At 41.2% G+C, this 26,324-nt stretch overlaps 1 protein-coding gene across 2 annotated transcripts in view; it reads right to left on the bottom strand.

Moving 5' to 3' along the window:
* Positions 1–24,734, bottom strand: part of NELL2 (neural EGFL like 2) — a 285,918-nt gene extending 261,184 nt beyond the window's left edge. The window contains exons 1-3 of one of the 2 annotated variants that reach the window (XM_087814712.1): positions 24,576–24,734; positions 23,811–23,896; positions 23,227–23,355 (exon numbers count right to left, since the gene is read on the bottom strand). In XM_087814712.1, the coding sequence (XP_087670838.1) occupies positions 23,227–23,355; positions 23,811–23,865 (184 nt within the window). In that variant the 5' untranslated portion in view covers positions 23,866–23,896; positions 24,576–24,734. Of the gene's footprint in view, positions 1–23,226; positions 23,356–23,810; positions 24,015–24,575 lie in introns of both variants that reach the window. The other variant, XM_087814711.1, reaches the window with a different exon arrangement.
* Between the last annotated feature and the right edge of the window lie 1,590 nt (positions 24,735–26,324).

The following is a 26,324-nucleotide window of genomic DNA, read 5'->3' as shown; positions in this document are numbered from 1 at the left end:
TTCAAAGGCTTTCTTATTATCAGGATCTATGTGCATACATTTTATTTATAAATGAATCAGTTTTAATTGACAACAAAAGACTTCATTAATAAAACAAACTACAGATGAGAGAAATTATTTATATATATGTATATATGTGTAAAGATATGTGATCAAAAATTTGTAATAGGACTATGTAAAGCCCAACCGGCATGGCTCAGCGGCTGGGCATCAACCTCTGATCCAGGAGACTGCAGTTCGATTCCGGTCAGGGCACGTGCCCCAGCTGCAGGCTGGATCCCCAGCGGGGTGCGAGCAGGGGGCGTGCAGGAGGCCGCCGATCGGTGACTCTCTCATCACTGATGTTTCTGTCTCTCCCTCCCCTTTCTCTCTCCAAAATCAATACAGATATTTAAAAAAAAAAAAAAATACGTAAAGAACTCCTAAAGCTCAATTTTTAAAAACCAATAAAATGTAAGTGAACAAATTGAACAGAAACTCCATAAAAGAGGATATATGAATGGCAAATAAGCATACGAAAAGGTACTTAGCCCTGTTCATCATCATGGAAATGCAAACTAAAGCCAGAGGAGATACCACTATATACTCATTAGAATAGCTAAAAATTAATAACACCCTTACAACACCAAATATAAGACAAAAACGTGGAGCAACTGGAAGACTCAGGCATTGCTGGTGGAAATACAAAATGGTACAAGTGTTCTAGAAAGAGTTTAATAGTGTCTTATTAAGTTCAACATACACCTACCTTATGAGCTAGCAATCCCCTTCCTAATTATTATTTTTTTTAAATTTATCTTTATTGTCGAAAGTACTACAGATGCCTCCTTTTCCCCCCATTGCCCCTTTCCACCCCGCTCCTACACACCCCCCCAGGCCCTAACTGCATTATTGTCTGTGTCCATGGGTTACGCGGTAATGTGTATACGCATATAAGTTTTTTGGTTAATCTCTTCTCTCCCCCTCCCCTTTTTTCCTCTGAGATTCATCAGATTGTTCCATGCTTCCATGTCTCTGGATCTATTTTGTTCATCAGTTTATTTTCTTCAGTAGATTCCACATATGAGATCATGTGATCTTTGTCTTTCTCTGATAGGCTCGTTTCACTTAGCATCATATTCTCCCCAGTTCCTTCTTTTTTTTATAGCTGTATAGTATTCCATGGTGTAAATGTCCCACAGCTTTTTTATCCCCTCATCTACTGATGGGCACTTGGGCTGTTTCCAGATCTTAGCTATTGTAAATAGTGCTGCTATGAACATAGGGGTGCATATATTCTTTCTGATTAGTGTTTCAAGATTCTTAGGATATATTCTTAGAAGTGGGATCACTGGGTCAAATGGTTGTTCCATTTTTAATTTTTTGAGGAACCTCCATACTGTTTTCTATAGTGGCTGCACCAGTCTGCATTCCCACCAGCAGTGTACTAGGGTTGCCCTTTCTCCACACTCTCGCCAGCAGTTATTTTTTGTTGATTTGCTGATGGCAGCCATTCTGACAGGTGTGAGGTGATAACTCATTATGGTTTTAATTTGCATCTTTCTGATGATTAGTTACTTTGAGCATTTTTTCATATGTCTCTTGGCAATTTCTATGTCCTCTTTGGAGAAGTGTCTATTTAGGTCCTTTGCCCATTTTTTAATTGGATTGTCTTCCTTTTGATAAGTTGCATGAGTTCTTTATATATTTGGAAATTAACCCCTTCCCAAATGTATCATTGGCAAATATGTACAGTGAGATCCCTTTTCATTTTGTTGATGGCTTCTTTGCTGTGCAGAAGCTTTTTATTTTAATATAGTCCCATTTGTTTATTTTCTCCTTTGATTCCCTTGCCCTAGGAGACGTATTGGTAAACATATTGCTATAAGAGATGTCTGAGGTTTTGCTGCCTATGGTTTCTCCTAGGATTTTTATGGTTTCATGACTTACATTTAAGTTTTTTATCCATTTTGAGTTTATTCTTGTGTATGGTGTAATTTGGTGGCCTAGTTTCAATTTTTTGCATGTACCTGTCCAATTTTCCCAACACTATTTATTGAAGAGACTGTCTTTACTCCATTGTATGCTCTTGCCTCCTTTATCAATGGAAGCATACGTATAAAAATGACTCGTACAGAAATTCCCATAGAAGCTTTAATTATAATAGCCAAAAATGGGAAACAACCCAAATATCTATCAACAAAAGAATGGAAAAATAAAGTACGATATACAATGAAGTACAACTCAGAAATAAAAAGGGGCAAATTTCAGATGTGCAACATAGATGAATTTTAAAATTATGCTGAACAAAAGAATCTAGACACAAGAAGCTGCATACTGTTCCATTTATACGAAGCACTTAGAACAAGCCGAACCAAGCTATGGTTATAGAAATCAGAGTTTCCTCAAAGGTGGGGGTGGCAAGGGAGAGTGGCAGGGATCATGGAAAGAGGCCCAAAGATGCTTGGAACTGTTTTTATATGAGAAATGTTGGAGTACCTGGGTTGATGAGATATGGGATACAAAGGTATGTGTATTTGTAAAACTCATTGCGGTATACTTAGTATCTGTGCATTGCATTATATATAAATTAGAACATAAAAAAATATTTTCAAAGATGAGCACAAATATATCTACTCAATTTTAAAATCCAGTTCAAAATCTTAAATACATCATTAACTTAGTAGGAAGTATTCATTTCATTTAGTAGGCAGTATTCAAAATTTAATTTGCCTCTATTTCCAGGGAAGGTTTTTGAGCCAAGATGTACTTTTTCTTTGACTCCCTTGGTTAGTGTCTGTGTCAAGGGGTTAATCCTGAAGGCTTTCAAAATTCAAGACTTTAGATCAGAAAGTTACTTAAGCTCCATGCTAGTGCAGTGCTTATCCTTGATGTATAAAAATGCTAAGATAACATAAATGGACTCAGAACATTTACACCCAGAGCACTAAAAGCCATATGGACTAACGATTGGGGGGGATCCCTTGAAGTCACTGACTTGGCCATATACATGGTATAAAGCCATTTAAGAGACAACTTATAGGACAGATGTCTGTAAAAGTGCTCTCCTAGCATCTGTGGTTCATTACTAAACAAGTACATATTTAGAGATTATTGAGCCCCAAAGATCACAAAAGTTCCTTTGGAGTCATCACAGTTCATGATGCATTTATCTTAACACATTGTATGCGGGAAACGTATTTATATGTTTTACATTGGCTGGCAGTAGAGCGCGCGATAAAAACTACCCGCAAACAATGTTAAGGAAAAATCCCTGCACTGCCAGGCAGCCTATGGTGCAGGCATCAACATGCACATTCTGTTTCTATGAAGATTCTCAATGCCACAGATGGGAATGGCTTCTTCAGTGCCACTGTGGTCTGATCATATCAACCCCACTAAGAGAGTCCTCAGTTTATAACTCCCTAAGCAATATTGATCAGCACAGGTCCTCTGGAACCATTATCATCTGTCATATCAATATTGTTCCTCCTGCAATCTCTTGCATTTTAAGTTGCTGCAACAGTTGAGTAGCCCTGGTTCCAGGTGAAAAAAAATCAAATTTTCCTTCCATACTCTCCCCTTTCAGACGATATGCCAAAGCGTTACAACATCTTATTGTAAGTAATGGAAGCCATTTAAGAAGACTGATGCAAAATAAATCCTCTAACATGTTTTCTCTAGTTTTTCTCAGGCCAATAATTTTTAAGTTGCCCAAATGATCTCTCCTTTTCCATTTGACCTCTATATGTATGATACATACAAATGCTATTTGGGGATTTTCAGTTATACTGCTTTCCAGAATTAAGAACAATCCATCTATCTACCATGGCACTCTGGCGCTTCACAAACAATGATGTTCTGAATCCAGTGTCAGACACAGGTATTTTGAAGGTAGCTTTTTAATCTCAGAATATCTTGTGGGAGAAGAAAAAGAAGCTGATGATCACCCCGTAAAATGCCCCCCATATATGCAAGGCTTAATGCTAGAACTCAAGCCATTATACAACATCCTATGTCTCTAAAAGCTCCAGGGCTGGCAGGCCAGGAGAGAAAGAGGACCACAGTAATGAACTGGGGACCCAGCTACAGCGTCACCACTCTCATCATTATTACCATTGGCAGGGCAGGAACTCTCCCCATGCCAGGCTCACTGGTATAGTAAGAATGCAAACAGGGTAAAGAACGGAGCATGTGAATCTTCATTCTCATGAAGTAAGTGTACTAGATTGTTACCGTACTTATGTTTATTTTACTTCTATTAATCCTATCTTCCAAACTAAGGTGCATATTCCTCGAGTACTATGATCATATATCTTATTGCTATTTACTGTTTAACTCCACTGAGACTAATATAGTAGATTCAACACAGTGGACTCATTTTTATTTTCTTATGTGTAACAGGGATAATATTTTATAAATTAATAATGTGCCTTTCTAAATGCATTCCCCTTAGCTAGCCTAAGTATCCTTCTGCCTGGGAAGATTTTAGCTTAGTACAGAAGGACTGCGAAGAAAAAAAGCCTAAGACATATTCAACATCTTTAATTCAAAAATAAGATTTTGCAGAAAGACAATAGCCTTGCAAGCTTGCTACTATCTCCAGGGAAGATTTTATAAATTTCTCAGGTTCTCAACAGCCAAACTTGTTGAATGTGACTCATAGAGCTTCCTAGTGGTGTACTAAATACTCTCCTCCCACCAATGACAGCAAGGGAGCAGGAGGAAGAAGATCTCTGTTAATTTAAAAAAATTAAAATTAATAAACACCCCTTACAAGACTATAAAGGCTTGTGAAGAAAATAAAAAGAGAAACAAAAAAGAAAGAGTTTCCTCTTTTGGGACTTTGTCCGGAGAGATGAAGTTGCATTAAATAAGGGAGGGCATCAAAGACAGCAGAGGGCTCCTGCCCAATGCACTTTGAACTTGGGAAGATAATGGCTTTGGGGGCTGCACTGTATCAGCCTGGGGCATAGCTACATCAAAGCAAGCTCAGAAGTGCAGTGGGGCAGGGAGGAAGGATGTCCTGACATTTATTTTTCCCAAGGTCTGGTTAGGGACCTTGCCAGAGAGCATACCAGAGAAGCAGTGAGGTGGCTTAACAGAGAGCATGCAGAGGGGCCGACCCCACGGGCCAGAATCAAATGGAAGTTAGAGCCAGACCTCAGGAGGCTCCGTAGCACCAGCAGGACTACGATGAGGCAGGCAGCAGATACCAGTGGGCTCTGGCCGAGCTAACAAAAAAACAGTGTTCAAATGACAGCAGCGCAGACTGGAGCCACAACTGCCAGTAGAAAAAGTAGCTACAGGTGGGCCCAGGACAGCACCCCAGAGAGTAGTGGAGAGATGCACGTAGGATATGCATGTGCACTCAAGCGCACAGAAAGAGGAACCCGAGGATACTCCTCCTCTAGGTGTACAGTTACCAAAGCGATACCCTTCTCATGAACTATCATCATTTTAGAAAAAAGCAGATGGGGCAGACTATCTGAGAAACTGGGCTTTTTATTATTAACAGACTGATTACTCTTTGTCACAAAAAACAAACAAAAAAACAACAAACATGCTTTAAGCAGTGGTCACTAGGCAAAAATCATTTAATAAGAATCTTTTTCAACAATTTTTTAAGGCAGGGGTCACAATCCCCCAGTGGCCCATCCATCTCCAGACTTGTAACGTTGAATTTGAATAGCTTTAAGTGAAGCCTGCACTTTCCATTTAGCCGTTTACCTCACTACTCCTTTTAATCTCATACCTGGCTCAGTGAATTCACTTATGTGACTTGCTTGACCCATGTAAGCAATGATTTTGTGGCAGTTTGCTTCAAAGTTTTTAAGATGATTTAGATCTCTTTCAGCTAAATTTACATGTTGGACAAAAAGGAGCTCACGAATGAAGAGGTTTTTTAAATCATATGGATACAAGGTTTCTTAAACAAGGCACAAAATACACAAATCTTAAAAGAAATTATAAATTAAACTTTATCAAAATTATCTCTGTTCATCAAAGGGCTCCATTAAATAAGTGAATAAATAATATGAAATGACAGGGACTTGCACCAAAGCCTTGGCAATACCATTAAGCGCAGCCTACTCCCAAAGGAAGTCTATAAAGCTTTGTCAGCAATGACAATAATGTAGACAACAGTGAAAGGGAACAGCCAAAGAGACCAGCAAGGATCAAGTGCAATTTCGGAGGAGAGTGGTGAATCCAGATGAGGGGATTAGATGAAACAGACAAATAGGATTTGGCTCTCGGGGATATGGGAGTCTATCTTACACACGGTATACTTAAAATATCTACACTGCGTTATGCATTTATGTAGCTATAACTAAAGTTAGGGTAGAATGCTATCCATATTGTATTCATCAAGTACTTCTCAACACTTCTTTTTATTCAAAGAACCAACAAGAGACCCTTAAACACTTACTGTGGATAACAGAAATGCCTGAGTCCATCTGGTTCACACACTACTCTCCTGGAAATAGGAAACAATATCTGATGGGCTTAGTCTTCCAAACTCACCCACCCCCCACCACCACACACCACAATAAACCAAGAGGCCTGAAGAATTCACATTCCTAAATAAATATTAACTGTAAACTTCAGGAAAAATTTGGTAAGAGATTTGGTAAAGTCATTTCTGTGCGTGAACTTTCAGAATAAAAGCGAAACATGAAATGAACTAAAACTTCAGACCAGACCAAATTTGGTTTCTTTGCTTCTGATTGCATGTCAGTAACAAGATACGTATGTATAAAAATCAGATAACCACCCACCCCTGCTACCTAGTAATACTGAACAGAATAATAAAGATAAAGCCAAGTTTTATCTTGTTTCCATCTTTTTCAGCATTCTGTGTATGACTTTCCTGTCCTTTTCACGTTTTTTTTTTTACCAGTAATTTGTTTATTGACAGCTATAGCTATAGAGAAAATGTAACTGTAGCCTCAAAGATGAGAGTGCTTTCAAAATCAAAATGCAACGAAAGCTATGGGTCTATGTGGAGGAGGAAAGAGTGGCTGACTGACATTTATTATAAACCCCATTCCTCCCACAGAGGGAAGCTGCGCCATGTGCAACACGGCCTATTTCGGTTTCAAATGTTGGCAGCAGTCTGCACCAGCGAGGCCCAGCTCCAGGGCCAGCAGCGCCCAGGTCTTTTCATGCATCACAGGCTGCGGCTGAATCTGCTTTGTGGCATCTTATGCCTTATCTCGTTCTTCCTCAGTACCTACAATGCCACAAGGACAGATTTTGTCATCGAAAAAAAATGTATCTTTCATTTGTAAGTAGATTCCACTTTACTTTCTCGAATTAAAAACGAGTCTCTCTGCAGCAAGAACTTAGAACATTTATTTCCTATTTCCCATTGTCTTCCCTCATATTTTTATAGGTTTGTTTTACTATGAGTCCTCTCCATTTAATTCATTAAAATATAAATGAATTCACTGTCAAATGGTCATCAGTATCAACAGAGCATTGGATTTACCTTTCTTTTTTGAACGAGGGGCTTTTCCCCTAAAATTCTGTATCTCATTTTAATGATTTGAAAATTTTCTTCTGTGGAATCATATCTCAACGTATACTGTTGAGAAAATGTTTAACAAGTTACATTTCCCTTGCCTACCTCTTCTAGTATAAGATAGTGTGGAAAGAAAATGAATCCTCCAATATCTGCCAGTACACGTCTGTTACACGCTATATAAGAACCACTGAATGCCTAAGAAGAGGTGGTTCTGTATTTGCACCTCTGTTCTGTGTTTTTCCTGTGAGGGAAAAGCTTTGCTACACACAGATGACTACAGCCTAAACATTCTCTGTAGTTTCTCCCAGGAACTTAAAACCCTGCTTTTTCTCGACTAATGCCAGTGTAATTAACGTTAGTCCCAGAAAAGTTTTGGAAACAAGACTGAACCTGTAAGTTTCCACAGCCTAACTGGCCTTTTCCCACATCATTCTCTGACTTTAATAATTTGCTGACCAAAAAAGCAAAAAGAAATCATCCATTAAATAGGTAGGTTCTCCCCACTCGACAGTTTCCTGCCAGGTCAGTGATGCAGAAAGGGAACACTCATTTTTTCCCATTAGTCTCTGAAACATAATCTAATTTGCAGGTGTGTTATCAAAGAACAGTTTACATTATACTATTTTCACTGGAAATGCAACCCAATTAGTAAAAATTGGACTCACAGCAGTAAAGAGATGAAAATGCACTATGAGATGTTTTGTTGTAGAGAAGCATCTATGACAAAGATAATGAAATTTTGTAGCAACTTTTTAACAATTGACCTCTGCATCAGGGTCTCAGTCCTTTCAAGGTGAGTGGCAATAAACACACATCCATCTGGGTCCTTTTCTTTCCCTTTACAGGTCTCATTTCTTGTAAATTCCCATACTATAACTTCATACTCCAACTCAAGTTCTTACATCCAAGTCATTTCAACTTCAAACAATTCTTGATTTTAACCCATAACATGATCATCTTATAAAATGTATAACAAAACAACATCCTATCTCTTCAGGGTTTTTTTTTTTATCATGCGAATTCTGTAAGGAATAGGTAAAGGCAACCTAGATTTGATTTAGAAATATTAAAAGCCCAATTAAAATGAGTTCCAATTTCAGACCCTTGAACTTTAAGTTAAAGGAATTTGGTAAAGTCATTTCTGTGAGTTTTCTTTCAGAATAATAATAAGACATTAAGTGAACTAAAACCCTAGACAAGCCGAAGTTTGGGTTCTTTGGACTTAAATTTGGATTCAACAATCCCTCCTTTGAGACATTTTAGAGCATTTCTCCCCTTTATTTGGGATATAATGTTTCTTCCCCTGTAGTGAAAAATCCCTCTGTTCTCATTTGAAAGGCAAAAACAAAAAGCTTAGAGTCACAGTGCTTTTCTAAGATGCTTGAATTAAATTATCTATTAAATATGCTACATAAATTCACTGAACATCAGGGGATAGAAAGTATGAACAAAAGCAATAACACTAATAATTACATTTCAACAAAACTTTTGAAAATCAGTCTCAGAAGAAAAAACAACATATGAATGATAATATCATAAAAATAAGCTGCCTCTCTGGAGTACTCATACACTTTAAACGAATCTATGTTTACAGCATACAGTTCATCCTTAAACAACATAGGTTTGCACTATGGAGGTCCACTTACACGCAGATTTTTTTTTCAATAAATATACAGTCATGAAGGTTTGATATCCAAGGCTGGGATTTTTTCGGATGTGGAGGGCAGACAGTGTATGCATTGTGCTATGCCATTTTATATAAGGGACCTGAGCATCCACAGATTTTGGTATCCCCAGGGTTCTTGGAATGAAGGTGGACAGAGAGTGATGGGGGAGCCAGAAGTTACATGCAGATTTTTGACAGTGGGAGGCAAGCACTTCAAACATTGTTCAAGGGTCAAATGTAATTATCAGTTTGTTGAAATGTAGTAAGAATGCACCAAACAACATGTCCTCTGCCAAACAAAGTCGATAGGCTCTGCAGAAACATCCAGGTTTCATATTCAGTTCCTGCGAGCCCTGCATCTCATCCATAGAACAGGGCAACCATTTTTATATGCCTTTTTATTTTCCTTTTAACAATCTGTCAGTCTCCAGGGAAAACTCTGCTCCCTTACAAGTATATGTCAACACACACAACTCATAGTGAGGATGTTCAGCTACCAATTACTCCTAGAAATTTAAATAAAGTCTAAAAATATAGGTCATGTTCCACTCTGAAATCCTGATCTGTTTCGCACTCTTTCTGGGTCATTTAACGGTCTATCAGTACAATGTGTTTGACGGCAAGAACATAGTTAGACATAGTGCTTGCCTAGGGGATCTGCCACTTAAATAGACAAGCAAACAGATTAAACACTATAGCAGCAGTGTATGGAAAAAGTAAAGTGGATCACTACTATTAAGAATGAGCATTTAGCCCGGCCAGGCGTGGCTCAGCGGTTGAGCATCGACCTAGGATCCAGGCAATCGGGGTTCGATTCCTGGTCAGGGCACATGCCCAGGTTGTGGGCTCAATCCCCAGTTGGGGGCATGCAGCAGGCAGCCCATCAATGACTCTCTCATCATTGATCTTTCTCTCTTTCTCTCTCTCCCTCTCCTTTCCTCTCTCTGAAATCAGTAAAGATATATGTAAAAAACAAACAACAAAAAAAAGAATGAGCATTTATAAAAGATACACAATGCATAGCACAGTAGTAAATGACAGGATATCTCTCAGTAGCAAACTTCAGAGTACTAGAACATTCCAAGATGCTTTGAAAAAAACTGTTTTGAAGAGAATATTAAGGGTTGTCAGATAGATGAAAAAGATGCTCTGGACAACAGAGGTTATAATAAAAAGAAAAATTCATTAAATGAGAAGACAATAATTTCCTTTCAGGTGGAACTAAAGTGACCTTAGAAATCATTCGGTCTCATCCCCATCCGCAACCCATTGAAACATTTTCCCTGAAATAAGGTCATTTTTATCTCTATTTGAATATTATTAGAAACATGTTTTATTGGATGGATGGACGGACAGAAGAACAGATGGATGGATGGATGGATGGATGGATGGATGGATGGATGGATGGATGGATGGATGGATGGATGGATGGATAAACAAGTAAAGTATAGATATTCCTTAAAGTAAGCTACTTAATCTTGAAAAACTTGATTTGTTGAAAATGTTTTTCTTACACTGACTCAAAATTTGCCTCTTCCTAACTTTCTTTAAAGATCCTAGTTTTGCTCTCCATAGCAGTGCTGTCCAGTAAAGCGTGAGAGCCACAAATGTGAGTCGCGTAAGTAATTTTAAGTTTTTACCGGCCACATTAAAAAAGTAAAGAAACAGGTGATTTTAATTTTACTAATATACCTGTTTGACTAAGTATACCCAAAATATTATTTCAACATATAATCAACATAAAGTATTGATATTTTACATTTTTATACCGTCCTCAGAACTCCGTATGTATGTCTTATAGTTACATCGCACCTCCGTTTGTACTGGGCACGTTTCAAGCGCTCACAGCACACACTGCCAGGAGCTACTGGACAGCTGAGCTCTACGCAGTGGCTCACAAACTTGGCTGAACATTCGAATTCCAAGAAGCCTTTTCAAAATATAGATTCCTAAGATTCACCCCCAGAAATTCTGATTTAGTCAGTTTAGGAGGGGCAGGGAGTGTTTTTACCAAGGCAGTCAATAAACCACTGATCGAAAAATTAATTTAAAAAATAAGTAAATAAATAAATAAATAAGCCACTGATCGTCAGGGTGACATTTGGGAATCACTGCTCTAGAACAACACAAAATAAATCTAAGTCCTCCTACACATGACTGTCCTCCCAATATCTTAAAAAAAAAGAAAAAGGTCACATCTCTGCTGTCTTTTATACTCCAGGCTAAAACTTCCAAGCTCTGTCAACCACCCCTCACCTGACAAGGTTTCCAGCCCTTTCCACTCCCTGGCCACTGTCCTCTGGACCCACTCCAGTTTGTTTCCTGTATTTGCATTGTGAGGAAGTACCATAGCATAAAGAATCCAAATGAATCCCTCGAAAGGTTTCTCAGTACTTTCATAGGAATCTGAGCGTCTCCGCTACACGTCGAATTCACAACACTTCGAACCATAATGTCAGACTCGGATGGTGGCCGAGCGTCCAGACACCCAGGCCCTTGGCCCACTGCCATTTCCTCCAGGTCACCTCCTCGCGGGCGGAGAAGAGCCCCCTGAGGACAACCCAGAGCACGAGCTCACACAGGACAGGGCTGCCCTCCTCATGGCCTCGCCCAGCCCTCCTTAGGGCTAGAGAAGGAAGGGGGTGTTCTGATTGCAAAGAAGGGCTCTTCTGCCTTTGTTAAAGCTGCATAAATATAAACCACAATACTGTCACCAAAACAAGGTCAGATCAGCATGAATAAATGGACTCACTTCAGTGCCTCGGCTACTCACTCACCGATGGCTCACTGACCATGTACTACATGCGCCCATGACAGGCCCGGAGCCGCAAGGAGGAACAAGGCGGCGTCCCAGGCCTCAGGGGGCTCACAAGCCAGGCGGCAAGACACGGGTATCCTGTGACAGGTGTTTATGGAGTCCCTGCTGCTGCTGGACATTTGGGTTGCGTATCAGGGAGTAAAACGTTCAAACACTCCCTGCCCTTATGCAGCTTACTTTCCAGCAGGGGAGACAGATAATAAACAATTCAAATAATAAATAAGTGAATTTCTATGACAAATATAAACTTATCAATAAGCATGTTAAATGATAAATATTATAGACACTAACAGATCAGAATAAGGAATACCAAAAATACTTGTGCGGGAGAAGACTAGCTGAAATTTTACGCAGTGTCAGAGTAGGCTTCATTAAAAAAAAACGATATTTGAGTAAACATTTAAAGGAAGTAACGAGAAAAACATACCGCTGTCTGGGGGAGGAGCATTCCAGGGAGAGCAGACAGTCAGGGCAAAAGCCATGAGGCAGGAAAGCACCTGGTCTGTTTGAGGAGCAGCGAAGATGCCAGTGGAGTTAAAGCAAAGTGAGCAAGGGACAGAGGACAGATTAGGCCAGAAAAAGAATGGAGCGACGGTGGAACTGTTCACAAAGGCATAATACGCACTTTTATTTTGAGTGAAATAGGGAACCACTGAACGTTCAGGACAAAGCAGTAAGTGGATATGTATTATATTTTAAAAGGATGCTGGCAACTATGTTAAAAATAGACTGCATGGAAGCAAGAGTACAAGCAGGAAGACCCCTCAGCAGGCTACTGTGGAATCCAGATGAAGGGTTACTTTTTTGGATTGGACCAGAGAAGCAGCAGTAAGAAGAAGAAAAGTGGTCAGAGTTTTTACATAAAAAAATAGCTATGGTACAGTGAGGTGGTTGTTTTAATAGAGGATGTTAAGAGAGCACAGAGAAAACAACAATAATTCCACCAAGGGAAAGATTTATAGTCAAAGTGACATCTTAGCTGAGTCCTGAATGACATGGAAAAGTTCATCAGGAAAAAGAACCAGAAAGAACAGCCCAGAGGAGATCAGGGAGCTGGTGGTTGCCAAGAGAAACACAGAGCATGAGAACCAACAGTCTCAGAAGGGGGACAAGACAGTAAGTTACTTAAAAAACAGAGTCCCAGGTGCCACTTGAATAAAAATTAACAGAGAGACATTGGACTACAGAAATAAACAGTAATTCCAGCAAGACACTCAAGAGAAGGAGCCAAAGAAGAAGCAGGAAACGTAGCGAAAGTGAGTCCAATTCACAAAGTGTCCATAGGACCACCCCAACGGTTCTGTCAACATGACACTGGCCCTCAACCACCATGAAAGGTTCCCTGAACTCCACCCTCCACCACCAGTTCCCACCAACAGGCTGAGCCAGTGCCTCGCCAAGGACTCCAAGATCACCCAGACCGGAAAAACAACTGTGCTGTTTGTTCCTCAAATTTTCTAACATTCCTCCCCATAACATACATTCAAAACCTAAGATAAAGCACTTGAAAAGTAGTGTTGGGTGACTACAGAGGAGCTACACTCCAAATTTTCTTCTGTCGGTTTTCTCTGTGCTCCTCCCCGCTTCTGAGACAGTGAAACAACAGGACAGATTACACTCCTGCTTCTCCAACTTGGCCATTCGTTGCCATTCTTCTCCACCCAAATCCGCATATCCTCTCCGTCCCAACAAAACCAAGCAGCAAAAATCGAACAGAAGATGCTTCAGGGCCAGTTTCTCCCCCACTCCGGTTCACCTTCACCTGTGCTCCCTTTGTCACACCAAGGTTACCTTACCTTAACTCATCCACAAAATCCAGCATTTCTACCTGGGAGCCCTTAAAAAAAAAATCCAAGTGAGCATGACCTGCTGCTAAGCTAATTCCAAAATTAAAATATTTAGAGTGTTTTAAATATTTAGCAAACGCTAGGCAGTTTAATTCATGTATTCTACACATTAAGCCTAAGAAGTAGTGCTGTTATTATCTCAGCTGAAGCGGAGATCAGTAACAAGATCAAGTTCACACAGCCAGTGAACAAAAGAGGCAAGCTCTGAATCCAAGACGTCTCATTCTGCGGCCCAAGCTCCTAACTACTGTTGCATATCAATATGAACTTAGAACAACCTCCATCATTTTTTCCCTTTGTCTACACCTGTAGAGAGTGGCCTTCATAGCAATGGTTTACCGTCTTCATTCTAAATCTTCCTTTTGCAGGGAGAGACACAAGGTTGCCAGGCTTCCCCAGGCCTTCCCCAGCATGAAGACTGTTAGCAGAGGTGCCACCAAGAGCAACTCAAAGCACATTTGGCTAAGTGCCCGGACCCCGGCAGCTGGCTCAGTGAGAAAGGGAAGAGTCGTGCTCCACATTTCTTTCCCCATCAGCTCTCTCCCTAATTCTTTCTAATTACCGTGGTCAATATTTGAATTTCAGTGAATACGAGTTTATACAGTGAAGTGAAAGTCACCATTAAAATATATCCACAAGCAAAATGTTTGCTTATAAATGAGTTTCTACATAGACGGGCATCTATCTCTTCAATGTCAATTTTAAACTGAAACCCAGCAAAGATGAACATTTTCATGAAGCCAATAAAATCGTTGTAAGAGAAGGGCGCAAGTGAAGCACAGAGACACTAACTTATGATGATCTGACACAGGTTCATAAATTTTAAACATGAAAAACTAAAACTCTAACAAGCATTATAAATAACTCAAAACAGAATGATTTCACATCGAAGGGTTAAGGAGAGAGTTCTCAGATATGTTTGCAGAAACAAACAAAACAAACAAAAACACCCAGCATTTGATTTTACCCCATTTCCTCTTGTAATTAGCTCATAGTTAGATGATTACCTACATTTTGTCATATATAGACTAGGACATGTAATTTTCATAGTTTCTAGTTTCACTCTTCAAGATAAAATCCCAAATTTTGGTTTCTGTTTTACCCCTGCAATAATTTATGGACACCTCTTCCCTCCTCCATGACACTGTGTGTCCCACCCTCATATACAGAAGCAGCGCAACAAATACTTGATAAATTGAAGTAAAGTCAATGGGAAATATCACACCCTAATGCCTTAATGCCTAATACCTAAGTCAGTTAGCAGGTATTGAATCATGGACAAATGATTAGAATGGGGAAGAGAACAGGTGCTTGCAAAAATGGGTTCTGGGACCAGCATACGGAGAATGAGCTGAGGGGGTGGGGGAGATAAAGCCAAAGAAAGGCAGAGGCCCTTCATTTCATGTTATCCAGGGTGCACTTCAGTCATGACATTCAAAGTTATCTACTTGCCAGAGCCTGTCAAGATTGCCCCAGCTCCTCCCAAATCGAGCCTAGTTGGCATCCTACAGAGATCCCAGGCACTTTTTTAAAATTTTTATTTATTGATGAGAGAGAAAGAGAAACATTGATTTGTTGTTCCATTTATTTATGCATTCACTGGTTGCTTCTTGTATGCGCCCTGACCAGGGATCAAACCCACAATGTTGGCATACTGGGATGACACTCCAACCAATCGAGTGAGCTACCTGGCCAGGGCCCTGGCACTTTAAACAGGAGACTTCTAGCTATGCTTGCCCTTGTCCGTAATTATGACTCCCACGCTCACCAGGTGCCCGCCCAGCACCATCCTAAGTGCTATCCATTCTACTTCCAAAATATTCATGCTTTCTAATTCTTCCCCTTCCACCTCTGCATTAACCTTTTGGGGGAAAGAATGTTATATTTTTGAAATAGGAATATAATTTAAAAGCCCAGCACTTGATTATACTCTGCTTGTTCTCAGCACACGCTCATAGTTAAATGATGACGAGAACCCCTTAAAGACTTGGAATTTAGTATAAAGATTCTGACTTTACATGTAAGAAACCTTTGTAAGCCCCAAATGACTAAGATAACTTTAACTGTCTAGTTCAAGTTTCTAACCACCCTACAAATACACTCTCATGAAGAGTTGAGGGAAGAGTCAAAAAAAAGTTTAATTCAGTTACAAACAAATGGGACATTAATGGTTAACATATGTTAGTTGCCTATTTCCTATAAAACAAATCACCACAAACTTCATAGTTAAATCAACATAAATGTATTATCTCACAATACTAGAGGTCAGAAGTCCAAAATGAATGTCGTTGGGCTAAAATCTAGGTGACTGCAGGCCTGTGTCCCTCCTGGAAGTTCCAGGAGAAAATCCATTTCCTTGCTTTTATAGCTTCTAGGGGCTGCCTACATTCCTTGGTTCATGACCACCTTCCAATTTCAAAGCCAGCAATGACCAATTGAGTCTTTCTCACATTGTATCACACTGACACTGACTCCTCTACCTCCCTCTTCCATATTTAAAGGACCTTATAATTACATTGGTCCCACCCAGATAATCCAGGGTCATCTCCACATTTTAAAGTTAGCTGATTAACAACCTTAATTTCTTCTGCAACTTTCATCCCCTTTTGTCATGTAACATAACATACTTACAGGTTCTGAGGATTCAGTATGTGGACAGTTGGAGGATCATTATTCAGCCTACCAGTCTGTCCCTTTACCCCCAAAGATTCACGTCCACCCCACATGCAAAATAATTCACTTTATCTAAATCCCCAGAAGTCTCAACCCATTTGCTATAAACTCAAAGTTAAAATCTGGTCTAAATTCATATCAATTCAGAAGTCAAAATTTCATGATCTAAATTAAGTATAAATAAGGCTTTGGATATAATTCCTTCTGAGGCACAATTTCTCTCCATCTGTAAATCCATGAAACTCAAGAAACAAGTTATCTGCTCCCAAAATAGAATGGTGCAATAGACACAGGGTAAGTTATAGATACTGCCATTCAAAAAGGGAGAAAATGGAAGTAAAAAAAAATTAGACACCAGACCCATGCAATTTTGAAGTCCAGTCAGGAAAACTACATTTGGCTTCAAGGTCTGTGAATAATCTGTGATTCTTGGCTCCAACTGCTGGGCTCTTAGCTCTGCCTTCTGGACTCTCAGTTCTGCCCTCTGAGTCAATGTTATTTTTCAGTAGAAAAAGCACATGTTTGCAGTTGAGTACTTCAATCAGCCTGTTTCTTGCTTGTAGACTTTTTGAGATCTAATAACCTTTTATTACATGCTCTCACTTCCCCTGTCAGGAAGAGCCAGGAGAGTTTTTGCTGATATAATATTCTAAAGAACCACGCTGGTCTCCAATGTGTGTCATGGAGATTTACTCCATCAGAAAAGAGGTTGTCTGTCAGAATGGCTAACATCAATAAATCAACAAACAACAACTTCTGGTGAGGTTGTGGAGAAAATGGAACCCCCGTGCACTGTTGGTGGGAACGCAGACTGCGGCAGGCACTGTGGAAAGCCGTATGGAGCTACCTCAGAAAATTAAAAATAGAGCTGCTTATTACCCAGCAAGTCCACTTCTGGGAGTTTATCAGAAGGAATCCAAAACCCCAATCAAAAAGAATAGGTGCACCCGTATGTTCACTGCAGTGTTATCTACAATAGCCAAGATCTGGAAGCAGTTCAAGTGCCCATCAGTAGATGAGTGGATAAAAAAGTTTATTGTACATTTACTTAATGGAATACTACTTGGCCATAAAAAAGAAGGAAATCTTACCCTTTGCGACAGCATGGATGGATCTGGAGAGCATTATGCTAAGTGAGAGCCAGTCAGAGAAAGACAGGTACCATATGATTTCACTCAAATGTGGAATCTAATGAACAAAATGAACTAACAAGCAAAGTAGAGACAGAGGTGGGGGCAGGCAGAGGGGTTGAGCAAAAAGAGAAAAAACTCATGGACACGGACAGCAGTGTGGTGGTGACCGCCGGGGAACACGGGATGTGGAGGAGGCAGTAAAGGGGATAAATGGTGATGGACGGAGACTTGACTTCGGGTGGTGAACACACAATACAGTGTACAGGAGATGTGTTGTAGAATCGTGCATCTGAAACCCGTATAGTTTTGTTGACCAGCGCCACCCCAATAAATTCACTAAAAAGAAAACAATTTTTTTTTAAATAAAAGAAAACGGGCTCCTCTATAGATAATTCCTGGATAAATCCATCTCTATTACTGGCTTCTGCTGAGATGTTTGAGGTAATCTATGAGCCACATGTTCAATTTCTTAAAAGAGCCCTCTATGTGACTAAATAGTTTGACCTATTTCTGAGGTACTAGCAAAAGGATTTCCAGCTACACCATTAGTTTTCTCTAAAGAGCAGATTGACCTGACAGTGAGTCTCCTAATTTTAGCATCTTTTCAATCTGGATAGTCTGAAAATTTCTCAAATATCAATTCTGGTTCCTTTTTCCTTAACATTTCTTCACCCATTCTCTCTCTCCTCTCACATTTTACTATGAGCAGCAAAAAAAAAAAAAAAAAAAAAAAAAGCCAGGCTGTACCTTCAAAACTTTGCCTATGTGTCAGCTCAGCTAAATATCTAAATTCATTGTTTACAAGTTTGCTTTCCACATAACTGCAAGACACAATTCAACTAAGTTTTCTACTACTATATAACAAGGATTTCCTTTCCTGCAGTTTCCAATAACCTGTTCCTGATGTCTACCTGAGCCCTCACTGGCAGTGCCTTTAATATTCCTATTTTTACCAACTGTTTGTTCATGGTAACTTAGGTATTCTCTAAGGTGACTTCATTTTTTCTCTACCATAGTCTTCATTTTCTTGAGTCCTCACGAGGAGAAGCACCAATATCTGTATTTCTACTAACAGTCTATTCCAGAAAATCTATGCTGCTTCTACCATGCTCTTCAAAATTCTTCCAGCCTATGCCCATTGCCCAAACCCAAAGTCACTTCCACACTTTTAGGCATTTCTTACAGCGGCCCCCCACTTCCATGTATCGAAATCTGCACTGGTTTCCTATTACTGCTCTAACAAATCACCACACACTTAGTGGCTTGAATCAATAGAAATTTATCTCACAGCTCTGGAGATCAGAAGTCCAAAGCAGATTTCACTGGGCTAAAATCAAGGTGTCGGCAGTGCTGTGTTCCTTCTGGAAACTCTAAAGGAAGATCCATCTTCTTGCCTTTTCTAGCTTCTCAAGACGGCCCCTGGTCCTTGGCCCACGGCCCACTCTTACCTTCCAAGCCAACAACGGCAGGTGCAGGCTCTCACTGCACCGCCCTCCTCCAGGTTTCGAGGATCTTCGTGATTCCACGGGGCCGACCCAATCGACCCTGGAGAGTTTCCTTATCCTGAGGCCAGCTGATCAGCAGCCTTAATCCTACGTCAACCTTAATTCCCCCTTGCCGTGTACCATGACGTATTCCCGGTTCCCAGGATTAGGATGTGGACATCTTTGAGGGGCCGTTATTCTGCCCACCACGACATGTCTCTGGATGATGATAAATTTTTAATTCTTCTATATTACTATGACCTATCATGTAACCTGGTCCCTGATTCCTTCATTTGCTGCATTTCATACCACAGCCCTTATGATGCCACTACTCCGGACTTCTTGCTTTTCCTCGAGTGCGCCAGGCTCATTCCAGAATCCCTGCTCCTGCCATTCCCTTGCCTGTTACTCCTGCTCTCTGCATCTCCACACACCCCCTTCTCCAGACTACTCCTGTTTACCCTTCAGCCATCAGCTTCCATGGCTCTTCTTCAAAGACAGCTTCCTGGATCCTGTGACTACCTATATGGGAATAGAGTCCCATTTTACCCTTTGTTTTTCTTTATGTCACTTGTCTTGATGGTGATTGAATTATCTGTGTGGCTGTTTGTTTAATGACTACTTTAAGGCACTATGAAAGCAAAGTTCTCACCTCTTCATTTGCTATGTGCCTAACACCCCGCAGAAGAGTAATTGTATAACAAAATTTATTTGAATGAATGAACGTGTCTCCTTTAATCCTCATAACAGTATTAATTTTATAATTGAGGATGAAAGCTCAGAGAAATTAAGTAACTTCACCATAGTAAAACAGCTAATGAGATTCCAATTGGGTCAATCTGGTCTCTAAGCCCATCTCTTAGTTACTGAGTTATTCTGCTCTCCTGGGGACAGTGACCATTGTCCCTAAGTCCACATAGGCTCACTGACCATCATACTGAAGACAAATATTCATTGCCACCTCACTTTCCTTAATGCAGTTACCTCTGTCAATGACCTGCCACCAAATGCCCAATTTCAGTTGTTTCCATATAATGGTGTAGACTTGTGAACATATTTTTCCTTTGAATGTATATATAATAAAATATAATCATTAAATAATAGTAGATTCATATTGCACAACAATTTACAAAAATTATTTATAGTTTCAAACAGTACAAAATTGCAAGCACCTTAAAAATCACTGAAGAGAAGAATGAGGCAGGTAAAAGGAGAAGCAATAGCGAACGAGCAAAAATCACTGGGAAACTGTATAGTGAGATTATTTTAAAGCTAAGAGACAAAAGAAAATGGTTATACTACTGCAGGAAAAATTTAATGATTCAAAATCTGTTTCACCTATTTAAAACATATATGATAACTCAAAGTAACTCATCTGATAGGCCTATTTGAAATCTGAGAACATATCACAGGTTTTGAAATTTGTTACTATTCTTGCTATGACATTTTACACACTATACGAAAATATCTGCAGCACCCACAATTCACTATAAATTGAATCCATAAAATCTTCAGAATCTGAAAGCTTTTGTCTCTCTAAAACCCACAGAATCCCAGGGTAGCAGTGGGAGGGAGCCAGAACTGACTTCTTTAAAATTGTTTCCACATTCTAATAACAGAAAAAAGACCTTTCCAAAGTAGCCATGCTGCAAGGTCTACCTGTTGTCCATTTCAGAATCTAAATCTCAGAATAAAAGAAATCATTAAAACACAATCAATACATCAGGAATGCATGCCTCCTGAGAGCATGGCAGGCAGCAAATACGTGCTGATTGATTGGCTCTATGAAATAAAGTTCATAATTTGGCAGGAAATGAAGATTTACCTCTTCCAATCTCATATATTGCATTTGTTAGGCATTTACTCTAAATCAGAGATTTTCAAACAGTGTGCTCCAGCATGCTGGTGTGCCACAAAAAATTTTAAAAATGCAATACCTGACTATTTAGTCAGGGACGCTGACCTCTTTTCCCTTAGATTGTCAAATAAAACAAATGACAACAGCCAACACAACAATAGCCATCTGGTATAAATGAATCAAAATTATACCTATTTTTTTGTCAGACTGGCAAAAAATATATTTTTTGGTGTGCTGCCGAATTTTAGTAACTAGTTTACGTGCACCATGAGATAAAAAAGTCTGAAAACTGCTGCTCTAAATATTGGGCTTGGTACCAACAAGGAAACAAAAATAGCCAATTCATCAATGTGCACTGATGTGTAGTTACTATGGACAGTTCAAACAATATATATTTCATGAGATTTATGTATTTGCAATATAACGTGTAACTTGAAGAACTGGTAATTTAAATAAAAATGAATACTAAACATTCCTTTAAAAAAATTTAATCTTGAAAAGATATTGATCTCTTGAGACTATTAGAAACTGTCCAATTACCTAGCATCAGAACATAAAAGGCACAGTCCTGAAGGCTTCTATTTGTGACAGCTCAGACACTCTTCAGAAGAAGCTATGAAAAACACTAACATAATTTAAAGGACCTTTCAAAAATGTAAGGGCACGTGTACACCATTTCTTTCTCAGGAGCTTTAGCTTCTGTAAAGCTCTCCAGTTACCCAAATAGGAAGTCCTGAAATAACTTTCTACCCAGTTCACAGGGACTGAAAATCAGAGGCATGAAAAAGGAAAGAGAAAGAAAAAGAAGCTTAACCTTAATGACACTTCTATTTTACTCTGAATTTTTCTTTATTGGATTTGGTCATTATTTTTAAAGGATTCAATACATGCTCCCCCCTCCGCCCCCCCCAAAAAAACTTCAAGTAATAAAAGTAAGTAAAATAAAATAAAATTTTATGATAAATATTTGTAACAAAAACATTTAGTGGGCTCACCATAATGAAAACACAACAAAAATTGCATTTTAATTTTTTATACTAGTAAACTTGTTTTAAATAAATGCAACACATGTCAATTTCCTCCTTCCACTGTAAGCTTTGGTGTTACTGTCCATGGTGACACTTACTGGCTGTATCAGGCAATGACACCACTACAGAAACACTCCGGTTTTATTTTATGCCTGTTTCTTGGTGGCAGATTTGCTGGAGTGGTTTTACTTTGCATAGCCAACTCTTTACTAATTATGAGTTACACTTCTTTGGAAGCCATGGCACCAAAATCACAAAGGGAAAATCTGGGTAGTGCGGGGGAAGACATCTGTCAGTCCATCGGATATGTTAAACCCAACTCCGCTTCTCCCTTTCTCTTTCGCCTTCATGGCCCCCTCATGGTACGTGAAACTAATCTTTCTGTATGTGGGTAGCTACCTTTTAGAAACTCTCATTACAGCATCTTTCCACAAACCCAGCAATCTTCAAAGGCGTTAGTAAATCATAGTTGGAGGCTCAATGCATTGAAATTTGCTTCTGACTACACGACACGTTTAAATATAATTTAAATGTGGCTTCTTGTGCCAATGCCTCCTGACTTCAAAAAAGTTTTAAAATCCTAAGTACACAATTAACGGTGACACAGGCATACTTCTGAATTAACACTTACTTGAAATATTTTCAAAATAATAGCTAAGAATATTATTCTCTGTCTCTTGCCATTGATGGAGAAAGAAGAATCATGATCTCCCAACGAGGAACCTTGTCTCAAATATACTGTTTGTGATGCACACTAGATAAAGCTATTGGGAGGCACTCATTTTTCCACAGAACTACCCACATAAAGAAATTCCTCCCAACCGGGCACCATCCTACCTGAAACTTTCAGAGCAGTGTCTGAACGACGATGAAGCTATCCTATTTCCTACCTAAATCAATTTTACCCAAATCAGGCATTTGTGTTATAATTCATTGTTCCCCAGACTCTGGAATCTGCCATCTGCCATTGGAGTTTCTGTACAGTAATTAAGGCGCTATCCATTAGAACTGGCAAGAGCGCAAAGTAAAGGGGGGGAGGGCGGAGGGGGGGGGGACCAAGCCGTTTAAAAACAGAGGAAGGCGTGCGCATCTCACACGGACCCTGCGCCCCTCGGCTCGCCCGTCACCCGCGAGGCCACGCAGAGGAGGGGGAGGCGGGCTCCTCCGGGACCCTCAGGGCGGAGCGGGCGCGGGGCAGCAAGCTCCTCATACCTTGGAAGAGAAAGGCTTTCGTCCCATTATGCAGCCCTGGGACCTGGCGCACTCCGGTCGTGGACTCCCCAAGTTCTAACTCTGTTAGGACGTCAATCTGTAGGGAGGGGTCCACACCGAGCCCCCAGACTGGTGGGAGCAGGAGTGGGGGGGGGGGGAGAAAGAAAGAAAAAAGCTCCATTAAAATGCAAGGCTCTTCCTCCAGGGCAGCAAAGAACCCAGCACTGGAACTGAGGAGAGAGGCGACTCCCTCGCCGGCCGCGAGGAGAGCTCACCTGAGACCCACCGCCAGGCTTTAAATAGCCGAGCGCCCGGTTCCGTGTCCCTGACCTACTTTAAACCCCCCTGGGCGCAAAGTTCCCCTAAGGCCCTCAGGCCCGGGACTAGGGGTGCGACCTGCCCCGCCGTCTCCAAGGCAAGCGCAGAAAAAAATCCAAACCCAAGCCCGCCCCGGTGCCAAGCTTCCCACTCCAGACCTACTTCGGGTGGAGAAGAAGCCAGGTGGCTGTCCCCGGGCGAGCGGGGCGCCCCGAGGCCGGGCCATCCCCCCACCCCACCCCCGCCCCAGCTCCGGGGCCACTCACCTGCTCCGAGACCCAGGATCAAACAAAATGTTCTCAGTAAGACCCGAGACTCCATGGCGTGGCTCTGCTCAGTCCATCGTCTTCCTCTTTAAAAATAAAAATAAAAATTGAAGCGGCTCTTGGAATCAAGCGGGAAAATAGCGTTCGTCTCTGCTGCCGCTGCCTCGGATTTACCGATGGGTAGGGTTGGCACGATTTGGTTGCCTAAGGAGAAAAAGGGAGGACGCCCCCGGCACGTGAAGAACTTGGCCCGGCCGAGGCGCACACCAAGCCCACGCGAGGGGCTGGGGGCGCGCGGGGAGGGTCAGGCCCGCCCGAAGGCTGCTCCGCGGGGGGATTAGCTCCGGAGCCCGAATGAAAGCAGCAGAAGGCACGCGCGCCCCGAAGAAGGGAGGCGGCCCCGAGAAAGCCTGCGCTGGGGCGGCGCACCCGCACCCGCCCGCGCTCCCAGCGCCCAAACCTGTTGTAAAGGCGGAGACAATGGAGAGAGCGCAGCGCGGAGGGCGCGGAGAGACGGCTCCTGGGGGCGGGCGGGGCGGGCGGGAGGCGGGGAGAGGCGGGGAGGGAGGGACCGCCGAGGGCGAGGCGGCGCCGCGTCCCCTCCCGCGGGGCTCCGGGTCCCCAGGACCCCGGGGCAGCCCCGAGCGGCTGCAGCCTCCCCCCGCCTCCGCCCCTCTCGCGCTGACCCGGGCAACGCCGACCTCCTTTCGGAATCGAAATCTCTAAATTCAAGGTGCTAAGTTGACGGCTGGTCTTTGCTCTCACCCGCTCGGTTTCGGGCGCGTCTTGGAAGAGAGAGAGGACCACCCAGCCGCAGAAGGCGGCCGGGGAGACGGGCTCCCGCCCTTTCGGCAGAGGAGGGAAGCCCGCCGACGATCTTGCGGGGCTCCGGAGCAGCCCGAGGGCCGGGGAGGGGACCCCCGCTCAGGGGCGCGCGGAGGGGGCTGCCAAAGCGCGCTGGGCTCCGGGGCGGGGCGGGGCGGGGCGGGGACCCGCGGAGCCGGCGGCCGGCCGAGGCAGCCCGGAGCCCGAGCCGGAGCTTCCCTGCCCGGGCGGGGCGCTGCAGAGCTTCCCGGCGGAGGAGCCGGAGAAGTCAGCCAGGAGCTGCTGGACAGCTCCGGGACCGCGCCCCCGCCCCGCCGCGGACCGCGCGCTCCTTCCCAGGACCGCGCCCGCGGGGGGCCAGGGCCAGAGCCCGCGGGCCTGCTCGCGCGGAGAAGAAATTAAACGGATGATATAGATGATAGATAGATGATGATAGATAGATGATAGATGATAGATAGATATAGATAGATAGATAGATAGATAGATAGATAGATAGATAGATGATTAGATAGATAGATGATAGATAGATAGATAGATAGATAGATAGATAGATAGATGATAGATAGATAGATAGATAGATAGATAGATAGATAGATAGATGATAGATAGATAGATAGAGATAGATGATAGATAGATAGATGATAGATGATAGATAGATAGATAGATAGATAGATAGATAGATAGATAGACAGATGATAGATGATGATGATAGATGATGATAGATGATGATAGATAGATAGATAGATAGATAGATAGATAGATAGATAGATAGATAGATAGATAGATAGATGATAGATAGATAGATGATAGATGATAGATAGATAGATAGATAGATGATAGATAGATAGATGATAGATGATAGATAGATAGATAGATAGATAGATGATGATAGATAGATGATAGATGATAGATAGATAGATAGATAGATAGATAGATAGATGATAGATAGATGATAGATAGATGATAGATAGATAGATAGATAGATAGATAGATGATAGAGAGAGAGATAGATGATAGATGATAGATGATAGATAGATAGATAGATAGATAGATAGATAGATAGATAGATAGATAGATAGATGATAGATAGATAGATAGATAGATGATAGATAGATAGATAGATAGATAGATAGATAGATAGATAGATGATAGAGAGAGAGATAGATGATAGATGATAGATAGATAGATAGATAGATAGATAGATAGATAGATAGATAGATGATAGATAGATAGATAGATAGATAGATAGATAGATAGATAGATAGATAGATAGATATAGATATAGATATAGATAGGGACAGAAATGATAGAAAAATATGGATGGATGAGTGAGAGAGAGAGAGAGAGAGAGAGAGAGAGAGACCCAGAGCCACCCACACCCCTTGCCCTCACTGTTGCCCATATTCATAAAAGCTCCCTACCCATCCTTTCACCAGACATGTCGGAACCACAGCAGTGAGGTCATTTAAGATCTAATTCTCAGCAGGCCAAAATGTAATCAAAGTCAATGGCATATAATATTTTCAACACAGCCCTAACATTTTGAGTAAATTTTGAATAACGACATTCAACTCCCGACATTTACAAACTTTGAAAATGTAAGTTTCAAAGCGATTAAATTGTTAATCTATACAAAGATCAATTGAGTTTCTTAACTTCTCATCCATACAGGTAGAACCTGAGTTTTCC

Source organism: Miniopterus natalensis, chromosome 2 (genome assembly GCF_054644295.1).
Source record: "Miniopterus natalensis isolate mMinNat1 chromosome 2, mMinNat1.hap1, whole genome shotgun sequence".
Taxonomy (NCBI): domain Eukaryota; kingdom Metazoa; phylum Chordata; class Mammalia; order Chiroptera; family Miniopteridae; genus Miniopterus; species Miniopterus natalensis.
The sequence above is the reverse complement of the archived record's forward strand: the minus strand, read 5'-3'. Positions and strand labels throughout refer to the sequence as shown.